This window comes from Ranitomeya variabilis, chromosome 2 (assembly GCF_051348905.1).
Source record: "Ranitomeya variabilis isolate aRanVar5 chromosome 2, aRanVar5.hap1, whole genome shotgun sequence".
NCBI lineage: Eukaryota > Metazoa > Chordata > Amphibia > Anura > Dendrobatidae > Ranitomeya > Ranitomeya variabilis.
This window is the reverse complement of record NC_135233.1, coordinates 850,351,232-850,375,000: the sequence shown is the minus strand read 5'-3', so window position 1 is coordinate 850,375,000 and position 23,769 is coordinate 850,351,232. Positions and strand designations below refer to the sequence as shown.

The 23,769-nt window shown below is 40.4% G+C and overlaps 1 protein-coding gene across 1 annotated transcript in view; it reads right to left on the bottom strand.

Moving 5' to 3' along the window:
* LOC143808017 (tenascin-X-like) overlaps nucleotides 1-23,769 on the bottom strand; it is a 332,081-nt gene that overhangs the window by 274,016 nt on the left and 34,296 nt on the right. The window contains exons 5-11 of the mRNA XM_077290219.1: nucleotides 18,099-18,356; nucleotides 17,622-17,879; nucleotides 8,942-9,199; nucleotides 8,121-8,378; nucleotides 7,700-7,957; nucleotides 7,279-7,536; nucleotides 6,858-7,115 (exon numbers count right to left, since the gene is read on the bottom strand). Of these exons, the coding sequence (XP_077146334.1) occupies nucleotides 6,858-7,115; nucleotides 7,279-7,536; nucleotides 7,700-7,957; nucleotides 8,121-8,378; nucleotides 8,942-9,199; nucleotides 17,622-17,879; nucleotides 18,099-18,356 (1,806 nt within the window). The remainder of the gene's footprint in view (nucleotides 1-6,857; nucleotides 7,116-7,278; nucleotides 7,537-7,699; nucleotides 7,958-8,120; nucleotides 8,379-8,941; nucleotides 9,200-17,621; nucleotides 17,880-18,098; nucleotides 18,357-23,769) is intronic.

Genomic DNA, 23,769 nt, shown 5'->3' with positions numbered 1-23,769 from the left:
TTAATTTGTTTATCAGTATGAAGAAATACTTGAGAAATTTGGCCGAAAATAAATACTTTTTAAAAAAAGAAAGGTATCCAACTAACTTGACAACTATAGAATCTGGCACTTATATTCACACCTCATTAGCAAAACCATCTACTTTCCATCCCATTCAGGAGCAGTCTGAGGCGTTTGTCACTTTTGACAGACTAGTCACGGAGTACATAAGGAAATTACAAAAGAGACAAACCAGGTATATGCCCTGTAATTTAAACACACAGGAGAAGAAAGCCATTAAGGAAATACAGCAAAATAATAACATCATTGTCCGCCCAGCAGACAAAGGAGGGGGAATTGTTGTAATGGACTATACGATGTATCATGAAGAGTCCATGCGTCTGCTTGGCGACGCTGTCACATATAAAAAACTTATGAACGATCCTACTCACGGCTATGTCAAAAAACGAAACATCTTGTGCCTTAAAGGTAAATCATTGGAAATTCTGAACAAAAGGGAGTACAAATTTGTCATGAATAAAGACCCAAGCCTGGCCATCTTCTATCATATTCCTAAACATGCCCCCAGAAGGCCAATTATTTCAGGCATAAACAGCCTTACAGCTAATTTATCACGGTACATGGACACGCACCTGCGTGAAATTAGAAATGCATGCCACTTATACCGTCTTACCTGAAAGACACAGGCCATATTAATAATAATAATAATAATCTTTATATAGCGCTAACATATTCCGCAGCGCTTTACAGTTTGCACACATTATCATCGCTGTCCCCGATGGGGCTCACAATCTAAATTCCCTATCAGTATGTCTTTGGAATGTGGGAGGAAACCGGAGTGCCCAGAGGAAACCCACGCAAACACGGAGAGAGCATACAAACTCTTTGCAGATGTCCTGGGTGGGATTAGAACCCAGGACTCCAGCGCTGCAAGGCTGCAGTGCTAACCACTGCGCCACCATGCTGCCCATATTTTGCAGGTTCTAGAACAAGTCAAGTGGAATTCCAGGTACATCCTCAGGACGTTGGACATTAAATCGTTATACACGGTGATTAATCAAAAGATGGGCTGCCAAATTGCAGGCCAATTTCTCCGCTCTTTGGATACCTATCCGGATGATCAAATTTTGTTTATCGGAGAGTGTATGGATTTTATTTTGCGCCATAATTACTTCATGTATGAAAGTGAATTCTATTTGCAGACATGGGGTACGGCCATGGGGACTTGCTTTGCTCTGAGTTACGCGAATTTGTACGTGGCTAAGTGGGAGGAGTCCCACATCTATACATCCGGGAGCCTACGTACTGGCCTAGTCCTTTGGCGTCGATATATATCGATGATATCATATTCATCTGGGATGGCCCTAGACATAGCCTGGATTCATTTATTCTGAGCTTGAATGAAAACAATTTTGGCCTGGAATTCACTCCCACGATTAGCACCACGAGCGTGAATTTCTTGGACCTAAGCATATACATTGAAGAAAATAACCTTGTCACAAAATGTTATCTAAAGGAAGTTGATTCCAACAGCTTCATTCACATGAGTAGCTGTCACTTGCCAGTATGGCTTATAAATATTCCCAGGGGTCAGTATACAAGAATAAGACGCAACTGTACCACTCTGGACGATTAAAATGAGGAGGCGGGTATCCTGACAAGACAATTTCTGGAAAAAGGATATCCAATCTCTTTATTAGAACAGGCCAAACAAGAGGTGGGGGCTGCCCCGAGGGAGCCTCTGGTACACAAAACCAGGAATAGCAACCCACCAAACATCAGTATACAGGATCAAATTCGGCAATTATCATTTATCACTCAATTTCATGCCGGCTACAAAAAATTCCAATCTATTATTCTGAAACACTGGGCCATTCTGCGGAGAGACAAGGTTATAGGTGAATATCTACCTATTTCCCCAAGATTTGTATTCAGGAAGGCCCAATCTTTGGGCAACTTGATGTCTCCAACCATTAAGAGCCGAAAGGCAGAGGTCGGTATACTCAGGAACACCGCTCCTGGATTTACCCCATGTGGTACTTGTTATTGTTGTAAAAACACAATCTTCAACAAACTGAAACTAGTTACGTTTACTGACTCTGAGGCCACGGACACCTATAGTATTAAAAGCAGTATTACCTGCTACACTACAAAGGCTATTTACCTAATTGAATGACCCTGCAAAAAATTGTACGTAGGCCGCAAGAAAAGATGTCTCATGGTACGCATCAAAGAGCACCTGATAAACATTAAGAAAGGGCATATAGGCCATCCCCTCTCACGACATTTCTCTGAGAAGCATAACAAATGTATCGAGGGTGTCCGCTTTATGGGTATCCAAAAAATTCAGCAGAATGCCAGAGGGGGCAACCTTATAGAGACGATGTCAAGAGCAGAATCCAAATGGATTTTTTCTCTAGATTGTCTGTCCCCAAAGGGCCTTAATTTTGGGCTAGAACTCTATGCATTTTAGGGTGCGGTGAACCAGCGATCTGTTGGGGCCCCTCCCCATTGACCCTATGTGTATTCCTTCAGTTTCCCCATTCAATATATCACAACACTTATGGGGTTGGTACAGAGGAACTCCTATGCTACGCTCTGTGTAGCAAGTTCTAGTGTTTTATAGTTTTTATACACATTTTATTCTTTTATATAGGTAATCACATCTCCCTTTTTAATTATTGTCTATGATGGGTTCCGCTTATATACTGCGGGTACCATGGAATTTATTTTATTTTTCCTAGTACGTGTGTTTAAAACCATTTACTGTTGTTTTTATTTTTATTGGATTAATAAAGCATTATGCAATTTTTAATTATATTAAAAGAAACTTACACACATACATTTTAATGTTTTGAGGCCTCACTCACTGGGTTCGAACTCGTGTCAGACACGCATGGTGTTTCCCCCTTTGGTGCACAGGTGTACTAGCCCTGAACGCCACCTCTCTCGCTTTAAACTGCACCGTAACAGCGGTGGGGCACACTGAATTTCAGTACCAGTTCTATGGGCGGTGTTAGGAGTGGGGGGCTGGACATTAGGGGCTATTTAAGCTGGGTCTCCCAAGCAGGTGGTAACCCTGATGAAGAAGGACTGCGCTCCTTCGAAACGCGTCAGTTTCTGCTTGGTCCCAGTGCTGCTCCACACTCTTGTGACGTCACACAGTGAGTGCTCCAGTGAGCCATTTTTTCTTTTTTTTTTTTTTCTTTTCCCTCACTGTTTCCAGGGATGCCACCGGCTGGGGCGTTCCTGGTTTCCACGCCGACACACCGCCTTCCTGTTCAGCTGCTGTCACCTGGTGCTGGCCTCCTCACCCAGCACTTGTTCCCCAGGAGCAGTGTCTCACATGCCGGACCCACTGTCTGGGCGCCCGGATCCCTGGTACCTCCTACACTACGACCAACATCAGATCTCGGTGAGTCAGACTCACACTGGTTAGTGCCAAAATATTTTGTACCATGTTGTGCTCAGCTTATTATTTTCCATAGTGCACTCACCCTTCCATTCTTCCATCATATGTAGCAGGTACTCAGCAGGGAGTTTATTAATAGGGGTAACTTTTATATACTCCACTCATTTGTATATAGATTTCTCAGTCAAGTTATATCCCTTTAGCACGGTATCATCCTGTTTTATCTTTATACCCCATAATTAGTCCTCAGAAGAACTGTTGGTTTAGCTGCATTTGTAGATTCAACAATGGTATACCCACACAGATACCCCATCTATTCTGTCCCTATCACTGCAGCAACTCTCCCTACACTGGTGATTCCGGAGCTGACTGGGATGAGCAGGGTGGCACCAGGTTTGATATAGCCCTGATGATGCTGCGTGGCTAGCCAATCACTGTAATGCCACAGCCAACATGGCTGCGGTATAAGGCTGCTTTTACACTTACCGAGTTTTTGCGGCTCGTTATTGTGGGACTTTTTTGTGGGCCATATCGCCACAATTTTCAAGGACTGCCGCAATATTGGAAGGCAAAAAACTTGCGGATTGCCGTTTTTCAGACTCCCAATACTATAGCAAAAGTATTGGGAAAAAAGGCGGTCCGCAAAACCAAAAGTCATGGCGCACCGCAAAAACAACCTTCCATTGTTTTTGTGACCCCATTGATTTACAATGGGGGCCGTGTCCATAAGCCATGAAAAATATCGAGCAAGCTCAATTTTTCACGGCCATAAATACAACCCTCACAGCCATACGGCGTAAGGCGCTCTAACGATTTTTTGCAGCGGGCTGCAAAAATACAGCAAGTGTAAAAGCAGCCGTACAGTGCATGGCAGACAATCCCTGCATGTTAATTAGAGCTTTAAAGAGCGCCAAACAAGCAGGGCGGGGACCCGAGGACCCGCTGAGCAAACCCGGAAATGCTTGGCGCACGCCGAGCATCATGAGTACTGCGATGCTCGGGTGAGTACCGAGCATTACCAAGCATGTTCGCTCATCATTATTCAAGATGAGGTGCAGAGTGTATATTCATGTGAAATAAAATGAACTTTTTTGAATTTATCAAATGGCTGCAATGAAACAAAGAGAGAAAAATTTAAATGGGTCTGAATACTTTTCGTACCCACTATAAAAAAAAATTGCAGATCTTAAAAATGGTGGCACAAGCAAAAGAAAAATAATTTACAAGTTTAAAAAAAAAACATTCTACCACTAAAATAATACAAAATAGAAAATTTAGCATTCATTATACTTGGATTTTTTTTTCCCATTTTCCATTACATTGTATGGTAAAATGAATGGTTTCATTTAAAGCTAGGAATTGTTTCGCAAACAATTAGCCCTCCTATTGCTATGTTGGCAACAAAAATAAAAAACTTATGTACCTTAGATGAATAGTAGGAAATGTTGAAACTGTAAAAACTGAAATTGGCTGCATCGGGAAGGACAGGTTCATACTGGCTCACAGTGGAACAGGTTAATTGGCCCTTGGTGAGCCCCTGTGCAAGAGTGGACCCCACACCACCCATATGAGCAGTAGCTGGTACAATACACTTAATTCACTATGCACAGGCAAGAATAGCATCCTGCCATTCCTTTTACAAACTACTCAGTTTATTACTATATAAAAGGAATATATATTGTGTATATTTGTGAATAAGGGTAATGTTATATTTGCATTTAGCTGAACACTGGACCCCTAGAATCAATGCTACAAATGGGCCTTTGGCACTCCAGTCCAACACTGGGAAAGGGTTAATCTTTGCTTGCACATTTTATCCCTCCTGATTGATCCCATGCTCATGAATGGTCCAACCCATCAAAGTCAGAGGGGCCTGGTTACTGCAAGCTCACTGCAAGCACCTAGATTGGTCTGTAGAAGCCAATCAGATCACTCAGCGTCATGCAGGAGAGCAATGAATTAAGATCATTTTTAGAGTTCTTCTAGGATGCAAGACTGCATGGAACAGATCATCGGGACTCTAATTAGGAAAGACATAACGTACTAGCAGAAATTTAATAATGGAAAGCCTGATCGGTAATTTTGCTTGCTTTCCATCACAAAGTTATAAACATTTTCTGTCCTGTTTTTACATTGAAGACAACAGGAAGTGCTGCCATATTGGTTGAACACAAACCAAATAGGTTTTTATAAAATTTAGACATTTATTTAAGCCACTACAATTTTAGAAAAATTGTTTGATAGTTCCATAATTTTACTGACCTGAAGAAATATGTTGCCAGGTCATTTTTACTGCACAGTTAATGCTGTAAAAATAGAACCTATAAAGCAATACCTGATTTTTTTCACTATTTTACCAAACTTAAAGTTTTGTTCTTAATTTCCCTTATGCTAAAATGAATGGCTTGTTTTGTCCCACAAATAAAATATACCCTCAAATGATTATGTCAATGACAAAATAAAACAGATCTGGCTCTTTGAAAAAACATAGGAAAAAATGAAAACGGTAAAACAATAATTGTCTGTGTCCTGAAGGGGTTAAAAAAAATATAGCCTTTAAAAGAATTTAAAGTCAGAGCTCATTCAGATATTAGATTTTCTGAAAAGACTACTACCCGTTTTTTTCACAGATCGCATTCATACCTGAATGATAGTTGATGGGGTAGTTCACATGTCTGATTTTTCCATTGGATAAAATGGTACGCACAAATTCACAGGCTCGTCCAATACTGATCTGAGTGTTGGATCAAACTCATCAATACAAGTTTAGGAACCCATGAGAAGACTAGACACCGTTTTGATGCTATCTGTATGCTGTGCATTTCTCACAGACCATTTGATGGAACATAAGCTTGAGAAACCTTGATCCATTTTGGGGGATCCTCGTAAAACTGCTAAAATTCTAACCAAACTCTGATAGTAAAAACTTACTGATTGAACTATGATGGAACTCTGATCAAAAACACTGACGAAACTTATTTTAGAGTTGGAAAAATGCATTGTCATCTTATATTGGAGCTACAAAGTAATTCATCAGATTTATACAGATTTTTCCATAGATTGCAAGTCATCACTGGTAGTTGCAGCGCGGGAGAAAAATTTGACCAATTTATCTTCATATTACCCTTCTATAAAGTTGTGATAGTCTAATGTTTAGGACCTTTTTAAACATACCATGAAAAAAGAGTTCCTGATCACTTTCTGAAAAGCTAATTAAATTGTGACACTCAATATGGCGGAACAACCTTATGTAAATTTTACAAGAATTGCTGCTGCAACAAAAAATCAGAAACATGTCAAAATGTGTTCAGTTAAAGAAATACAATTTTGCAAGTTGGTTATCATTCAGTTCTGAATTACTAGTACATAGCTACTGATCTGTCTTCCGCAAAAAAACACTTGAAAATACATAAAATATGAAAATTTAAATATAATGAAAACTCACTTGTATACACAGATATTTCTGCAATGTTTCCGGTCACATTATTCTCCCCAACAACAGCAGTGACCAGCAATGTGTAATAATTCCCCGGTGTCAGGCCTTCAATTGTATCAGAAGTTGAAGTCACAGTTTTATTGAAAGTTGGTTCTCCTAGAATTTGGATTTCATAAGAGCTTGCATTTCCATCTGGCTTTGCCCAGCTTAGAGATATAGAAGTGGTGGTGATGATCCCAGCCATCAGGTTCTTAACTCCTTCAGGCTCTGGTATACAACAGAAAATATATAAATACTAACCAACAGTAGAATTTATACAGAAATTTTCATGATAAGAATATATTGCAGCTTCTCGTGGTTCAATATTTCGTTATGAGGTAAATACTGAAAGATGTCAACTAAAAATGTCTAGTTTCATAGAAATACCCACTTGTATATACAGATATTTCTGTACTGTTCCCAGTCACATTATTCTCCCCAACAACAGCAGTGACCAGCAATGTGTAATAATTCCCCGGTGTCAGGCCTTCAATTGTATCAGAAGTTGAAGTCACAGTTTTATTGAAAGTTGGTTCTCCTAGAATTTGGATTTCATAAGAGCTTGCATTTCCATCTGGCTTTGCCCAGCTTAGAGATATAGAAGTGGTGGTGATGATCCCAGCCATCAGGTTCTTCACTCCTTCAGGCTCTGGTATACAACAGAAAATATATAAATACTAACCAACAGTAGAATTTATACAGAAATTTTCATGATCAGAATATATTGCAGCTTCTCGTGTTTCAATATTTCATTATGAGGTAAATACTGAAAAATGTCAACTAAAAATGTCTAGTTTCATAGAAATACCCACTTGTATACACAGATATTTCTGTACTGTTCCCCGTCACATTATTCTCCCCAACAACAGCAGTGACCAGCAATGTGTAATAATTCCCCGGTGTCAGGCCTTCAATTATATTAGAAGTTGAAGTCACAGTTTTATTGAAAGTTGGTTCTCCTAGAATTTGGATTTCATAAGAACTTGCATTTCCATCTGGCTTTGCCCAGCTTAGAGATATAGAAGTGGTGGTGATGACCCCAGTCATCAGGTTCTTCACTCCTTCAGGCTCTGGTATACAACAGAAAATATATAAATACTAACCAACAGTAGAATTTATACAGAAATTCTCATGATGAGAATATATTGCAGCTTCTCGTGGTTCAGTATTTCATTATGAGGTAAATACTGAAAGATGTCAACTAAAAATGTCTAGTTTCATAGAAATACTCACTTGTATACACAGATATTTCTGTACTATTCCCAGTCACATTATTCCCCCCAACAACAGCAGTGACCAGCAATGTGTAATAATTCCCGGGTATTAGGCCATCAATTACGTCAGAAGCTAAAGTCACAAATTTTTCCACAGTTGGTTCTCCCAGAATCTGGATTTCATAAGAACTTGCATTTCCATCTGGCTTCTCCCAGCTCACAGATAAAGAAGTGGTGGTGATGACCCCAGTCATCAGGTTCTTCACTACCTCAGGTTCTATAATGAAACAGAAAATATATAAATAATGTAAATTTTTACGTTTTCAAGGTAAAGACAATTCACAGTTTGCTCTGTATTAACCAAAATCATCAGTTTGTTTAGCGTAGCTCAAACCATGAATTGTATTTAACTTCAAGCATCCTGGTGGAGTTCATTCTCAATCTGCACAACTCACTCAGGTGAGCACATTTCCTCTATCTAACATATCTTTTTATAAAGGTATTACCCTATGGTCTGGTGCACTCATGAAGAAACTAATGTACAGGGTGTCTCTAAAGTCTTGAAACATAGGACATATAGGCAAAAATACATATTTTCAAGAAATGAAATTTGTTAACATTTTATTCAATTGGAATATTAAATATCTTTTTAAATATGATTTCCGTCATTTGTGATGCAAAAGTTGATGCACTTTGTAAAATTCTATTATAGTTAATTAAATTAATTAAAATTATCGTTATTGAGAATTCCTATGTGTCCAGACTCTAGGGACACCCTGTAGACCGACTGTTTTGCAGCGTTAATGTTCCAACGTTTTACAGTTTCATAAAGGTACTTACTTGTATACACAAATATTGCTGAACTATTTCCTGTCACATTATTTTCCCCAACAACAGCAGAGACCAGCAATGTGTAATAATTCCCCGGTGTCAGGCTTTCAATTGTATAAGAAGTTGTTGTCATGGTTTTATTGAAAGTTGGATCTCCCAGAATCTGGATTTCATAAGAACTTGCATTTCCATCTGGTTTCTCCCAGTTCAGAGATATAGAAGTGGTGGTGGTGATCCCTATCATTAGGTTCTTCACTAGATCAGGTTCTATTAGTGAGTAAAAAAGTTAAGAATAATGTGTATAACATTATCTGATAAAGAAATTTGCCTGGTCAGAATATATTTTAGTTTTGTAAGATCCAACAATTTAAAGTTTACCTAATTTAAGATACATAAAGATCACAACTCAGAAATTTATATTTCTTAAAGATTTAAGCAATTCTTTTGTTTGGAAGTTAATTGAGTATCCCCAAGATCTAAAGTCATCACCTGACCATATCCCCGGTCAAAGGATAGTGGATAAGTTTGAGACATCTGGGATTGTGTCGAAGGAGAACTTTACCGATTCTAATAATAACGAGGCTCTTATGTTACAGTGTGGCATGTAAAAGTTCAGGCACTCCTAGTCAAAATGTCTGTTATTGTGAACACTTATGCTAGTTATTATTATTATTATTATTATTATTATTAATTATTAGTTGAAGATGAAATGATCTCTAAAAGGCCTAAAGATGACACATTTTCTCTGTATTTTAGGCAAAGAAAAAATGTCTTTTTTTTTTCATTTTAAAAATTACATAAAAGAAAATGGGCTAATGCAAATGTTTTGGTACACTTGGAGATTTGTGCTCTTAGATAACTTTGACCAAGGTTTAAGACCTTAATTAGCCTGTTAGGGTTATGGCTTTTTCACAATCATCATTAGGAAATGCAAGGTGATACAAATTCCGCAGAAAATTTCTAAATTTTCTCTGCCCCCAGACCTCCTTGTAGGGTCTGCCGGAAAAATGCTCAGATTTGCAATTGACTCCCATTATACTCATAACTCGAAACAAGCACCTGAGCATTAGGAATTGTTCAGCTCAAGTAACGAGCATCTGAGCATTTTGGTGCTCGCTCATCTCTAGCAATGATCATAAACAAACATCAAAATCCACAATAGACTACCTTAACCCCTTCCCGACATGCGCCGTACTAGTACTGCGCTGCCGGCACTGCATTACTGACAGCCGCAGTACTAGTACGGCGGCTCGATCACCGCGGTCTCGCGCTGAGCGCCGCGGTGATCGGGTGCGGGTGTCAGCTGTATATGACAGCTGACACCCCGCAGCAATGCCCACGATCGGCACTATCGCCGATCGCGGGCATTTAACCCCTCTGATGCCGCTGTCAATAGTGACAGCGGCATAGAGGGGGATCGCGCAGGGACGGGGGCTCCCTGCGCTCTCCCACCGGAGCAACGCGATGAGATCGCGCTGCTCCGGTGACCTGGAAGGAGTCCCCGGATCCAAGATGGCCACGGGACTCCTTCCGGGTCATGAGATGACCCTGCTTGCCGGCGTCTGCTGAGAATCCTCATAGCAGGCGCCGGCAAGCCTGTGGAACGTGCCTGTCACATCGGTGATCAGACAGAGTGCTGTGCACACTGTCTGATCACCGATCTGTGATGTCCCCTCCTGGGACAAAGTAAAAAAGTAAAAAAAAAAAATTTCCACATGTGTAAAAAAAAAATAAAAAAAAATTCCTAAATAAAGAAAAAAAAAAAAATTCCCATAAATACATTTCTTTATCTAAATAAAAAAAAAATCACACAATAAAAGTACACATATTTGGTATAGCCACGTCCGTAACGACCCCACCTATAAAACTATATCACTAGTTAACCCCTTCAGTGAACACCGTAAAAAAAAAAAAAAAAACGAGGCAAAAAACAACGCTTTATTCTCATACCGCCAAACAAAAAGTGGAATAACACGTGATCAAAAAGACGGATATAAATAAGTATGGTACCGCTGAAAACGTCATCTTGTCCCGCAAAAAAAAAGCTGCCATACAGCGTCATCAGCAGAAAAATAAAAAAGTTATAGCTCTCAGAATAAAGCGATGCAAAAAATTATTTTTTTATATAAAATAGTTTTTATTGTGTAAAAGCGCCAAAACATAAAAAAATTACATAAATGAGGTATCACTGTAATCGTACTGATCCGAAGAATAAAACTGCTTTATCCTTTTTACCAAACGCGGAACGGTATAAACGCCCCCCTAAAAGAATTTCAGGAATTGCTGATTTTTGTTCATTCCGCCTCCCAAAAATCGGAATAAAAAGCGATCAAAAAATGTCATGTACCTGAAAATGGTACCAATAAAAACGTCAACTCGTCCCGCAAAAAACAAGATCTCACATGACTCTGTGGACCAAAATCTGGAAAAATTATAGCTCTCAAAATGTGGTGATGCAAAAACTATTTTTTGCAATAAAAAGCGTCTTTTAGTGTGTGACGGCTGCCAATCATAAAAATCCGCTAATAAACCCACTATAAAAGTAAATCAAATCCCCCTTCATCACCCCCTTAGTTAGGGAAAAATAATACAATTTTAAAAAATATATTTATTTCCATTTTCCCGTTAGGCTACTTTCACACTAGCGTCAGTACGGAGCCGTCGCGCTGCGTCGGCCCGACATACCGACGCATACTGTGCAAGCGCTGCACAACGGGGGCAGCGGATGCTGTTTTTCCACGCATCCGCTGCCCCATTGTGAGGTGCGGGGAGGTGGGGGCGGAGTTCCAGCCGCGCATGCGCGGTCGGAAATGGTGGACCGTCGGCACAAAAAAAGTTACATGTAACGTTTGTTGCTGCCGGCGGTCCGCCACAACACGACGCAACCGTCGCACGACGCTTGCGACGTGTGTCAATATGTCGCTAATGTTAGTCTATGGGGAAAAAACGCATCCTGCAGATGACTTTGCAGGATGCGTTTTTTCGCCAAAACGACGCATTGCGACGTATGCAAAAAAACGCTAGTGTGAAAGTAGCGCTAGGGTTAGGACTAGGGTTAGGGCTAGGGTTAGGGTTGGGGTTAGGGCTAGGGTTAGGGCTGGGGTTAGGGTTGGGGTTTCAGTTAGAATTGGGGAGTTTTCACTGTTTAGGCACATCAGGGGCTCTCCAAACGCGACATGGCATCCGATCTCAACGCGTTTGCGTTAAAAACGCATGCGTTTTTATAGAAAAAAAACAGAACACACACTGAAAAGTCACCCACCACCATCAAGGTGATAAAGGGATCCAAACCCTAACCCTAACCCTACCCCTAAACTCACCCTTAACCGTTTAATGAACATTTTCTGACAGTCATAGTGCCACGTATTTCAGTGCCACGATATTTCAGTGCCACCAATTTCAGTGCCACGTATTTCAGTGCCACGTCTTTCAGTGCCACGATATTTCAGTGCCACGTATTTCAGTGCCACGATATTTCAGTGCCACGATATTTCAGTGCCACGTCTTTCAGTGCCACGATATTTCAGTGCCACGTATTTAAGTGCCACGATATTTCAGTGAAATATGTGGCACTGAAATATCGTGGCATTTACGTGAAATACGTGGCACTTATACACTCACTGGCCACTTTATTAGGTACACCTGTCCAACTTCTTGTTAACACTTAATTTCTAATCAGCCAATCACATGGCGGCAACTCAGTGCATTTAGACATGTAGACATGGTCAAGACAATCTCCTGCAGTTCAAACCGAGCATCAGTATGGGGAAGAAAGGTGATTTGAGTGCCTTTGAACGTGGCATGGTTGTTGGTGCCAGAAGGGCTGGTCTGAGTATTTCAGAAACTGCTGATCTACTGGGATTTTCACGCACAACCATCTCTAGGGTTTACAGAGAATGGTCCGAAAAAGAAAAAAAATCCAGTGAGCGGCAGTTCTGTGGGCGGAAATGCCTTGTTGATGCCAGAGGTCAGAGGAGAATGGGCAGACTGGTTCGAGCTGATAGAAAGGCAACAGTGACTCAAATCGCCACCCGTTACAACCAAGGTAGGCCTAAGAGCATCTCTGAACGCACAGTGCGTCGAACTTTGAGGCAGATGGGCTACAGCAGCAGAAGACCACACCGGGTACCACTCCTTTCAGCTAAGAACAGGAAACTGAGGCTACAATTTGTACAAGCTCATCGAAATTGGACAGTAGAAGATTGGAAAAACGTTGCTTGGTCTGATGAGTCTCGATTTCTGCTGCGACATTCGGATGGTAGGGTCAGAATTTGGCGTAAACAACATGAAAGCATGGATCCATCCTGCCTTGTATGGAGCATCTTTGGGATGTGCAGCCGACAAATCTGCGGCAACTGTGTGATGCCATCATGTCAATATGGACCAAAATCTCTGAGGAATGCTTCCAGCACCTTGTTGAATCTATGCCACGAAGAATTGAGGCAGTTCTGAAGGCAAAAGGGGTCCAACCCGTTACTAGCATGGTGTACCTAATAAAGTGGCCGGTGAGTGTATATGTGGCACTTATATACGTGGCACTTATATACGTGGCACTTACATATGTGGCACTTATATACGTGGCACTTAAATACGTGGCCACTGAAATATCGTGGCACTTATATACGTATATACGTATATAAACGTATTTCAGTGCCACGTATTTCAGTGCCACGTATTTCAGGTTAGGGTTAGGGGTAGGGTTAGGGTTTTTTGTTTTTTTCTCGTTTTCTTGTGTTTTTCTATAAAAACGCATGCGTCTAAAAAACGCATGCGTTTTACCGCGTTTACATGTGTTTTTTCACACATGCGTTTTTAAAAAAACGCATTTAGATAAAAACGCAAGTGTGAAACCAGCCTTACCCTTGGGAAAATAAAAACGTGGGGGCTAAAATATAATTTTCGTGGAAAAAAATATATTTTTTATTTTCGCGGCTTTGCGTTATAAACTGTAGTGAAACACTTGGGGGTTCAAAGTTCTCACAACACATCTAGATAAGTTCTGTTGGGGGTCTAGTTTCCAATATGGGGTCACTTGTGGGGGGTTTCTACTGTTTAGGTACATCAGGGGCTCTGCAAATGCAACAAGACACCTGCAGACCAATCCATCTAAGTCTGCATTTCAAACGGCGCTCCTTCCCTTCCGATCTCTGCCGTGCGCACAAACAGTGGTTCCCCCCCACATATGGGGTATCAGCGTACTCAGGACAAATTGGACAACAACTTTTGTGGTCCAATTTCTCCTGTTACCCTTGGGGAAAAAAATTGCGGGCTAAAACATCATTTAGTGGAAAGAAAAAATTATTTTTTAATTTTCATAGCGCTACATTCTAAACTTTAGTGAAACAATTGGGGGTTAAAAGTGCTCACCACACATCTAGATAAGTTCCTTAGGGGGTCTTCTTTCCAAAATGGTGTCACTTGAGGGGGTTTCCACTGTTTAGGCACGTCAGGGGCTCTCCAAACACGACATGGGTTCCGATCTCAATTCCAGCCAATTTTGCATTGAAAAGTCAAATGGCGCTCCTTCCCTTCCGAGCTCTGCCATGCGCCCAAACAGTGGTTTATCCCCATATATGAAGTATCAGCGTACTCAGGACAAATTGCACAACAAATTTTGGGGTCCAATTTATCCTGCTACCCTTGGGAAAATAAAAAATTTGGGGCAAAAAGATCATTTTTTGTGAAAATTAATATTAATTTTTTTTTACGGCTCTACATTATAAACTTCTGTGAAGCACTTGGAGGTTCAAAGTGCTCACCACACATCTAGATTAGTTCCTTAGAGGGTCTACTTTCCAAAATGGTGTCACTTGAGGGGGTTTCCACTGTTTAGGCACGTCAGGGGCTCTCCAAACACGACATGGGTTCCGATCTCAATTCCAGACAATTTTGCATTGAAAAGTCAAATGGCGCTCCTTCCCTTCCGAGCTCTGCCATGCGCCCAAACAGTGGTATATCCCCATATATGAAGTATCAGCGTACTCAGGACAAATTGCACAACAACTTTTGGGGTCCAATTTATCCTGCTACCCTTGGGAAAATAAAAAATTTGGGGCAAAAAATAATTTTTGTGAAAATTAATATTAATTTTTTTTTACGGCTCTACATTATAAACTTCTGTGAAGCACTTGGAGGTTCAAAGTGCTCACCACACATCTAGATAAGTTCATTAAGGGGTCTTCTTTCCAAAATGGTGTCACTTGTGGGGGTTTCCACTGTTTAGGCACGTCAGGGGCTCTCCAAACACGACATGGGTTCCGATCTCAATTCCAGCCAATTTTGCATTGAAAAGTCAAATGGCGCTCCTTCCCTTCCGAGCTCTGCCATGCGCCCAAACAGTGGTTTATCCCCATATATGAAGTATCAGCGTACTCAGGACAAATTGCACAACAATTTTTGGGGTCCAATTTATCCTGCTACCCTTGGGAAAATAAAAAATTTGGGGCAAAAAGATCATTTTTTGTGAAAATTAATATTAATTTTTTTTTTTACGGCTCTACATTATAAACTTCTGTGAAGCACTTGGAGGTTCAAAGTGCTCACCACACATCTAGATTAGTTCCTTAGAAGGTCTACTTTCCAAAATGGTGTCACTTGTGGGGGTTTCCACTGTTTAGGCACGTCAGGGGCTCTCCAAACACGGCATGGGTTCCGATCTCAATTCCAGACAATTTTGCATTGAAAAGTCAAATGGCGCTCCTTCCCTTCCGAGCTCTGCCATGTGCCCAATCAATGGTTTACCCCAACATGTGGGGTATCGGCGTACTCAGGACAAATTGTACAATGACATTTTTGGTCCAGTTTCTCCTGTTACCCTTGGTAAAATAAAACAAATTGGATCTGAAGTAAAAATTTTGTGAAAAAAAAGTTAAATGTTCAATTTTTTTTAAACATTCCAAAAATTCCTGTGAAGCACCTGAAGGGTTAATAAACTTTTTTAATGTGGTTTTGAGTACCTTCAGGGTGCAGTTTTTAGAATGGTGTCACTTTTGGGCATTTTCTGTCATATAGACCCCTCAAAGTCACTTCAAGTGTGAGGTGGTCCGTAAAAAAAATGGTTTTGCAAATTTTGTTGCAAAAATGAGAAATCGCTTTTCAACTTTTAACCCTTATAACTCCCTAACAAAAAAAAATTATGTTTCCAAAATTGTGCTGATGTAAAGCAGACATGTGGGAAATGTTGTTTATTAACTATATTATGTGATATAACTCTCTAATTTAAGGGCATAAAAACGAAAAATTTGAAAATTGCGAAATTTTCATAATTTTCGACAAATTTCTGGTTTTTTCACAAATAAATGCAAGTCATATCGAAGAAGTTTTACCACTATCATAAAGTACAATATGTCACGAGAAAACAATCTCAGAATCACCAAGATCCGTTGAAGCGTTTCAGAGTTATGACCTCATAAAGTGACAGTGGTCAGAATTGTAAAAATTGGCCATGTCAGTTAGGTGAAAACAGGCTTCGGGGTGAAGGGGTTAAAAGGCACAAGCTGAAGGTTTTACAATGGCTTTCACAGTGTTAGGCACCACGATTCTCCTGCTGCATGGGGTAGATCCCAAGCCTTGCCTGCATCTGCAGTCTCCCATCCAGTTTTGGCCGCTGCGGATGCTGCTGAGCATAGACATCGGTCCCAGCGTCTTGTTCAGGCTTGTGCTAATTGTCTGGTTACTGCTGGCTCTTTAGACAAGCCTATGGTACGCAGCGGTAAGCAGCGATGAACAATTGCTCTGGAGACTAAGTCCAGAAATCACTCCACTGAGCATGCTCGTTATGTGGTGACGTCTCATTGGTGGTCGGTTGTCAGCTGCTCTGGTGATGTGGCAGCTCCGGATTGGTCTGCGGGCAAGGTCCTGTCTGACTGGACTTGATCTTAATGTATAAAAGGCTCTCAGAGATGCACGCTGTTGTGCTAGTATCAACCTGTTGCCATGTGAGAATGTGACATTGCAACAGTGTGGTCTTTGTCAGCATGTGCTCAGGGTTGGTGGTAAGCTGTTAGAATTCCGGCACCCCCGGAGAGGAGTTTGTCTGTATGGATTCGCCATTCGTCATTGTCTGTGTGCTCCGCCATTGTTCACATTAGCTGCAGTTTTACATCTCTGCACAGTGGACCCCAGGTTGCGATTGCACTTATTTATTAAATTTATTTAGTGCAATCTGCCACCCCTAACACACAGTCCCCTGATCTGAACTGCACTGAAAATCTGTGGCTAGATCTCAAAATAGCAGTAACTGCAAGACTACCCAGGAATCTCACAGAACTGAAAGATTTTTTCCAAGGAAGAATGGATGAAAATTCCTCAAACAAGAATTGAAAGACTCTTGCCTGGCTGCAAAAAGAGTTTTCAAGCTGTGATACTTTCAAAAGGGGGTGCTACTAGGCACTAAGCATGCGGGGTGCACAAACATTTGCATGGGTCTATTTGTCTTTTTTTAATATTTAAACAGTAAATGATGAAAATATTTTTTTTTTGCCGAAAATATGCCAAATGTGTCATCTTTAACATTTGGGTTTTTAGAGACCATTTCACTTGATTAACTGTTCACAATAACAGTAATTTTAATCAGGGGTGCTCACACTTTTACATGCCACTGTATATGACCCTTGGTTCCATCTAGAGTAAAAATATTCTCTACATACAATATATACAATTTCAAATTCTGAATATAAGAAACACTCACTTGCATACACAGATATTTCTGAACTGTTTCCTGTCACATTATTGTCCCCAACAACAGCAGTGACCAGCAATGTGTAATAATTCCCTGGTGTCAGGCCTTCAATTGTGTCAGATGTTGAGGTCACAGTTTTATAAAAAAATGGATTTCCCAGAATCTGGATTTCATAAGAACTTGCATTTCCATCTGGCTTCTCCCAGCTCAGGGATATAGAAGTGGTGGTGATGATCCCAGTCATCAGGTTCTTTACTACTTCAGGTCCTTTATGAAACACACATATATAAATAATGTCAAACTCTAGGTTCTATAAGAAAGTTTACCTAGTAAGATTGCATTGCAGCTTTTCAGCTTCCAATATTTTATAGTCTGATCAATAAACTTCTAATTCAATAATATATGGCTTTTGGTTCCATCGAGGGTAGAAATATTCTGTACATACAATATACAGAATTTCAGTTTCTCAATATAAGAAATACTCACTTGTGTACTCAAATATTTCTGAACTGGCTCCTGTCACATCATTTTCCCCAACAACAGCAGTGACCAGCAATGTGTAATAATTCCCCGGTGTCAGGCTTCCAATTGTATCAGACGTTGAAGTCACAGTTTTATTGAAAGTTGGTTCTCCCAAAATCTGGATTTCATAAGAACTTGCATTTCCATCTGGTTTATCCCAGCTCAGAGATATAGAAGTGGTCGTGATGATCCCAGTCATCAGGTTCTTCACTAGATCGGGTTCTGTTATTAAGCAGAAAAGGTAAGAATAATGTGTATTACATTCTCTGATAAAGAAAATTGCCTAGTCAGAATACATCTTAGTTTTTTATGACCCAACAATTTAAAGTTTACTTATATAAGGTTAACATGCATAAAGGTCTCAATTAATACTTTACAATTTTTGAATATTCAAGTGACTTGTTTTACGGAGATTAGAAGATCATTCCTAAAGCTTACACTTATTCCCTAACCATATCCCAACTATAGGATAGAGGGTATGTTTGAGATTTCGGGAATTGCGACCAAGGAGACCCCTATTGATAGTAAGAAATAGGCTCTGAAATCTTGAGAACTAGTATCTGCAAAACCAAATCTAAATGGAGTGGAGGTGCACGTGCTCAACCACAACTCCTTTCATTGTCTATGGATCGAATGTAAAAAGCAGACTGAAGCAGGCTGAATTAACACATGTGGAATTTTATACTTAACAAAAAAGTGTGAAACAACTGAAAATATGTCTTATATTCTAGGTTCTTCAAAGTAGACACCTTTTGCTTTGATTACTGCTTTGCACACTCTTGGCCTTCTCTTGATGAGCTTCAAGAGGTAGTCACCGGAAATGGTTTTCACTTCACAGGTGTGCCCTGTCAGGTTTAATTAGTGTGATTTCTTGCCTTATAAATGGGGTTGGGAGCATCAGTTGTGTTGTGCAGAAGTCTGGTGAATACACAGCTGATAGCCCTACTGAATAGACTGTTAGAATTTGTATTATGGCAAGAAAAGAGCAGCTAAGTAAAGAAAAACAAGTGGCCATCATTACTTTAAGAAATGAAGGTCAGTCAGTCCGAAAAATTGGGAAAACTTTGAAAGTTTCCCTAAGTGCAGTTGCAAAAACCATCACGCGCTACAAAGAAACTGGCTCATATGAGGACAGCCCCAGGAAAGGAAGACCAAGAGTCACCTCTGCTTCTGAGGATAAGTTTATCCGAGTCACCAGCCTCAGAAATCGCAGGTTAACAGCAGCGCAGATTAGAGACCAGGTCAATGCCACACAGAGTTCTAGCAGCAGACACATCTCTACAACAACTGTTAAGAGGAGACTTTGTGCAGCAGGCCTTCATGGTAAAATAGCTGCTAGGAAACCACTGCTAAGGACAGGCAACAAGCAGAAGAGACTTGTTTGGGCTAAAGAACACAGGGAATGAACATTAGACCAGTGGAAATCTGTGCTTTGGTCTGATGAGTCCAAATTTGAGATCTTTGGTTCCACCCTGTGTCTTTGTGCGACGCAGAAAAGGTGAACGGATGGACTCTACATGCCTGGTTCCCACCGTAAAGCATGGAGGAGGAGGTGTGGGGGTTCTTTGCTGTTGACACTGTTAGGTGTTTATTCAAAATTGAAGGCATACTGAACCAACATAGCAACCACAGCATCTTGCAGCGGCATGCTATTCCATCCGGTTTGCGTTTAGTTGGACCATCATTTATTTTTCAACAGGACAATGACCCCAAACACACCTCCAGGCTGTGTAAGGACTATTTGACCAAGAAAGAGAGTAATGGGGTGCTACGCCAGATGACCTGAACCCAATTGAGATGGTTTGGGGTGAGCTGGACCGCAGAGTGAAGGCAAAAGGGCCAACAAGTGCTAAGCATCCCTGGGAACTCCTTCAAGACTGTTGGAAGACCATTTCCGGTGACTACCTCTTGAAGCTCATCAAGAGAATGCCAAGAGTGTGCAAGGCAGTAATCAAAGCAAAAGGTGGCTACTTTGAAGAACTTAGAATATAAGACATAGTTTCAGTTGTTTCACACTTTTTTGTTAAGTATATAATTCCACATGTGTTAATTCATAGTTTTAATGCCCTCAGTGTGAATGTACAATTTTCATAGTAACGAAAATACAGAAAAATCTTTGAATGAGAAGGTGTGTCCAAACTTTTGATCTGTACTGTATGTATTCCATGTGTATATTTCTATTCTATCAATTCTATTCTAACTGTCAGTGTGATTTTACTCTACACCGCACGTGAATTACAGGCTTTTCAAAGGACACTGGTGCGTAAAAATCGGACAGCGCTTGCATGGTGCGAGTGCTGTGCAAATTTTTTTTCTCACATCCATTGACTTGCATTGGCGAGCCTCGGCCGATATACGCAGCAAATCGCAGCATGCTGCGATTTCATGTGCACATATAATGCGGCCGAGAAAAATAACGGTGATGGGAGCTGCCCCATAGATTAACAGCAGTCCGAGTGCTTTGCAACTTTTTTCTCACATAGCACTCATACGTATTCCTCGCTAGTGTGACTCCGGCCTTATCCATACTCCCAGAAAGAACCCCACTAGTGGGTGTGGCCTTGCTCAATACACTTGTATAGAGAGGCCACAACCATTGGACAGCTGTGTCAGTAGACAAGGCACGGCCTTGCTCCATACAAGTGTATGGAGCGAGGCAGCGCCCACTAGTCAGTTTCTGGCCTAGTCTATATATAACGCATACATCACCCTCGTTTCCCTGTTGGAAACCGATAAATCCTCACAGTGCACAGTGCGTACACTGGGGGGATTTATACGTCTGCAGTCATATAAAGTGAATGCAGACTTGTCATTTTAGACTGTACAACCCTCTTAATAAAAAACATTTACCACATGTCTACTTTAGATCATCATCATTTTTAAAATATTTTTATGTTACAAAGTTAGAAGAGTTAAAAGTTGATCATCATGTTTTCGTTTTTCCAACAAAGCTTATAAAACCATTCTTTTAGTGACCACATCACAGTTAAAGTGACTTTTAGGGCCTATATGACAGAAAATACCCCAAATTGACAGTATTTTAATAGCACCCTTAACCCCTTCACCACCTTGGGTTTCTCCATTTCGGAGTTTCCATATTTTGCTCCCCTCCTTCCCAGAGCCATAGCTTTTTATTTTTCAATATGACCGTGTGAGGGCTCGTTTTTTGCGGGACGAGTTGTACTTTTGAAGACATCATTGGTTTTGCCATAGAGGAATGGTGCAGAGAAATTGCAAAAAAAAAGTGCAATTCCACAATAGGGTTTTTTTTTCAATTATGTTCACTAAATGCTATAACTGATCTGCCCTTATGATTCTCCAGGTGATTACGAGTTTACAGATATCAAACAGGTAAAGGTTCTTTTTTATTTAGGTGATGAAAAAAATATCCAAAGTTTGTCAAAAAAGAAAAATAAAGTCACCATTTTTCGAGTCCTGTAGCATCTCCATTTTTTGTGATCTAGGGCTGTGTGAGGGCTTATTTTTTGCATGACAAGCTGAAGTTTTTATTGATACTATTTTGGTTTAGATACGATTTTTTATCTCCCATTATTACACTTTAAAAAACGTAATTCTGGTGTTTTGATTTTTTTCTCATTACACCATTTACCGATTGATGCTGAGAGCAGTGATACTAAATATGTGCATTTTTTATTTTGTTATTGTTTTATTTTGAATGAAGCAAATGGGGAATGATTTAAACTTTTATATATTTTTGAATATTTTTAAAAACATTTCTTTTGTACTTTCACTTGCTTCAATAGTCATGGAGGGAGACTAGAAGCTGCAATCATTCGATCGCCTGTGCTGCAGACAGCAGGGCTTCAGCAGGGCTGTGTGTAGCTAAAGTGGTCACCTGCTATGAGTGTCAGATGCTCATAGCTATCTGGCAATGACAATCACAGGGGTCTCCTGCAAACCATGGGTTGTCATGCCAACCCATCTGCAACCTGCGGTCATGTGACTCAGGCGTTCATTGGCACTGTTAGTGACACTCTTCCAGCTCGATCATGTTAAATGTCACTGTAAGAGATCAGCATAGGCATTTAACATGTTAAAAGCAACTAGTGGATCGCGATCCCACCTGTGGCTGTTAGGGGCACATGTCAGCTGATTAAATCAGCTGACATCTGCCTGAAAAGTTGCGGGCTCATTACTGGAGCCCGCAGCAATCAAGGGGAGGCGGCCATAGATGTATCTATGCATCTAAGGTCAGAAAGGGGTTAAAAGTGCTCAAAACCACATTTAAGAAGTTTATCAACCCTTTAGGTGCTTTACAGGACTTCAAACATTGTGGAAGGAAACAAAAGTAAAATTTTATGTTTTACAGCAAAAATGTTGCTTTAGCTATAAATGTTTCATTTTCACAAGGGTAACAGTAAAAAATTGGCTATATAGTTTGTTGTGCAATTACTGCTGAGTACACAGATAGCCCATATGTGCTATAAAACTACGGTTTGGGAACATGGAAGAGCTAGGAAGGTAAGGAGAGCTAGTTAAATTTTGGAGAGCAATTTAGCTAGAAAAGATTGCGGATGCCATGTCACATTTGAAAAGCCACTGACATACCAAAACAGCAGAAAACTCCACACATGACTTGGTAATATGCAGCAAAAGTGCGTGCTTGCAACATCCACAGATACTCCCTTTTAGGGCTCATTCCCACTTGCACTGAAATCAGACTAATGCAATCCGATAAACAAAATTGGATTGAATTCAGACCTTTGTTATTCTATGATTGTGTGTTCATCTGTGTTTTTTTCCAGCTCATTGGGCATCGGGAGAATGGGCGAGGTCATAAGTATGGTTTAATTAGGAATATTAAAGGAGACTGTGTCATTCTTTCAATTAAAGGACTTTTTTCTGGGTGTTTGTGTTTTCATACAGTGTGACTAAAGGGTTAATAATGGAGGTGTCTTATTGATGCTTCTCCATTACTAACCTCTGGGCTTGATGTCACCTGACAATACAAAGGTGACATCAACCCCTCTAACTATCACCCCATTTGCCACCGCTACAGGGCAAGTGGAAAGAGCAAGGCTAGGTGCCAGAATTGGCAAATATTAGAGATCCGCCTTTTCTGGGGCAGCTGAGAGCTGATGTTTTTAGCCGGGGGGCCAGTATCCATGGCCTCTTCCTAGGCTATTTTTATCAGCCTGCAGCTGTCTGCATAGCCTTTGCTGGTTATTGATTATAGGGGACTCCACATCATTTTTTTGGGGGGTCCCCATTTTAATAGCCAGTAAAGGGGAATTATACAGCTGTGGGCTGATATTAATTGCCTGGGAAGCTCCATGGGTATTACCCCCTTCCCAGGCTATAAACATCAGCCCCCAGCTGTCCACTTTTCCTCTGCTGGTTATGAAAATTGCACGTGAGCCCTTGCTATTTTTTTCAAAAAATAATCTTTTATTAATTAAATACGTGTACAGTAAGCTGCACACATTGTACTAATTGTATTTATCACTGACATCTGTATATCTACCTAGTCTACTTGTATTTACTGTATGTAATCCATCTCTTCTATCCTGTCAGCTCCTGCAGTGATTTTATAGAACACGGCAGATGAATTACCAGCTTTTCTTCTATCTATGTAATATAAATACATATATATAGTATGTGTCACTGACATCTA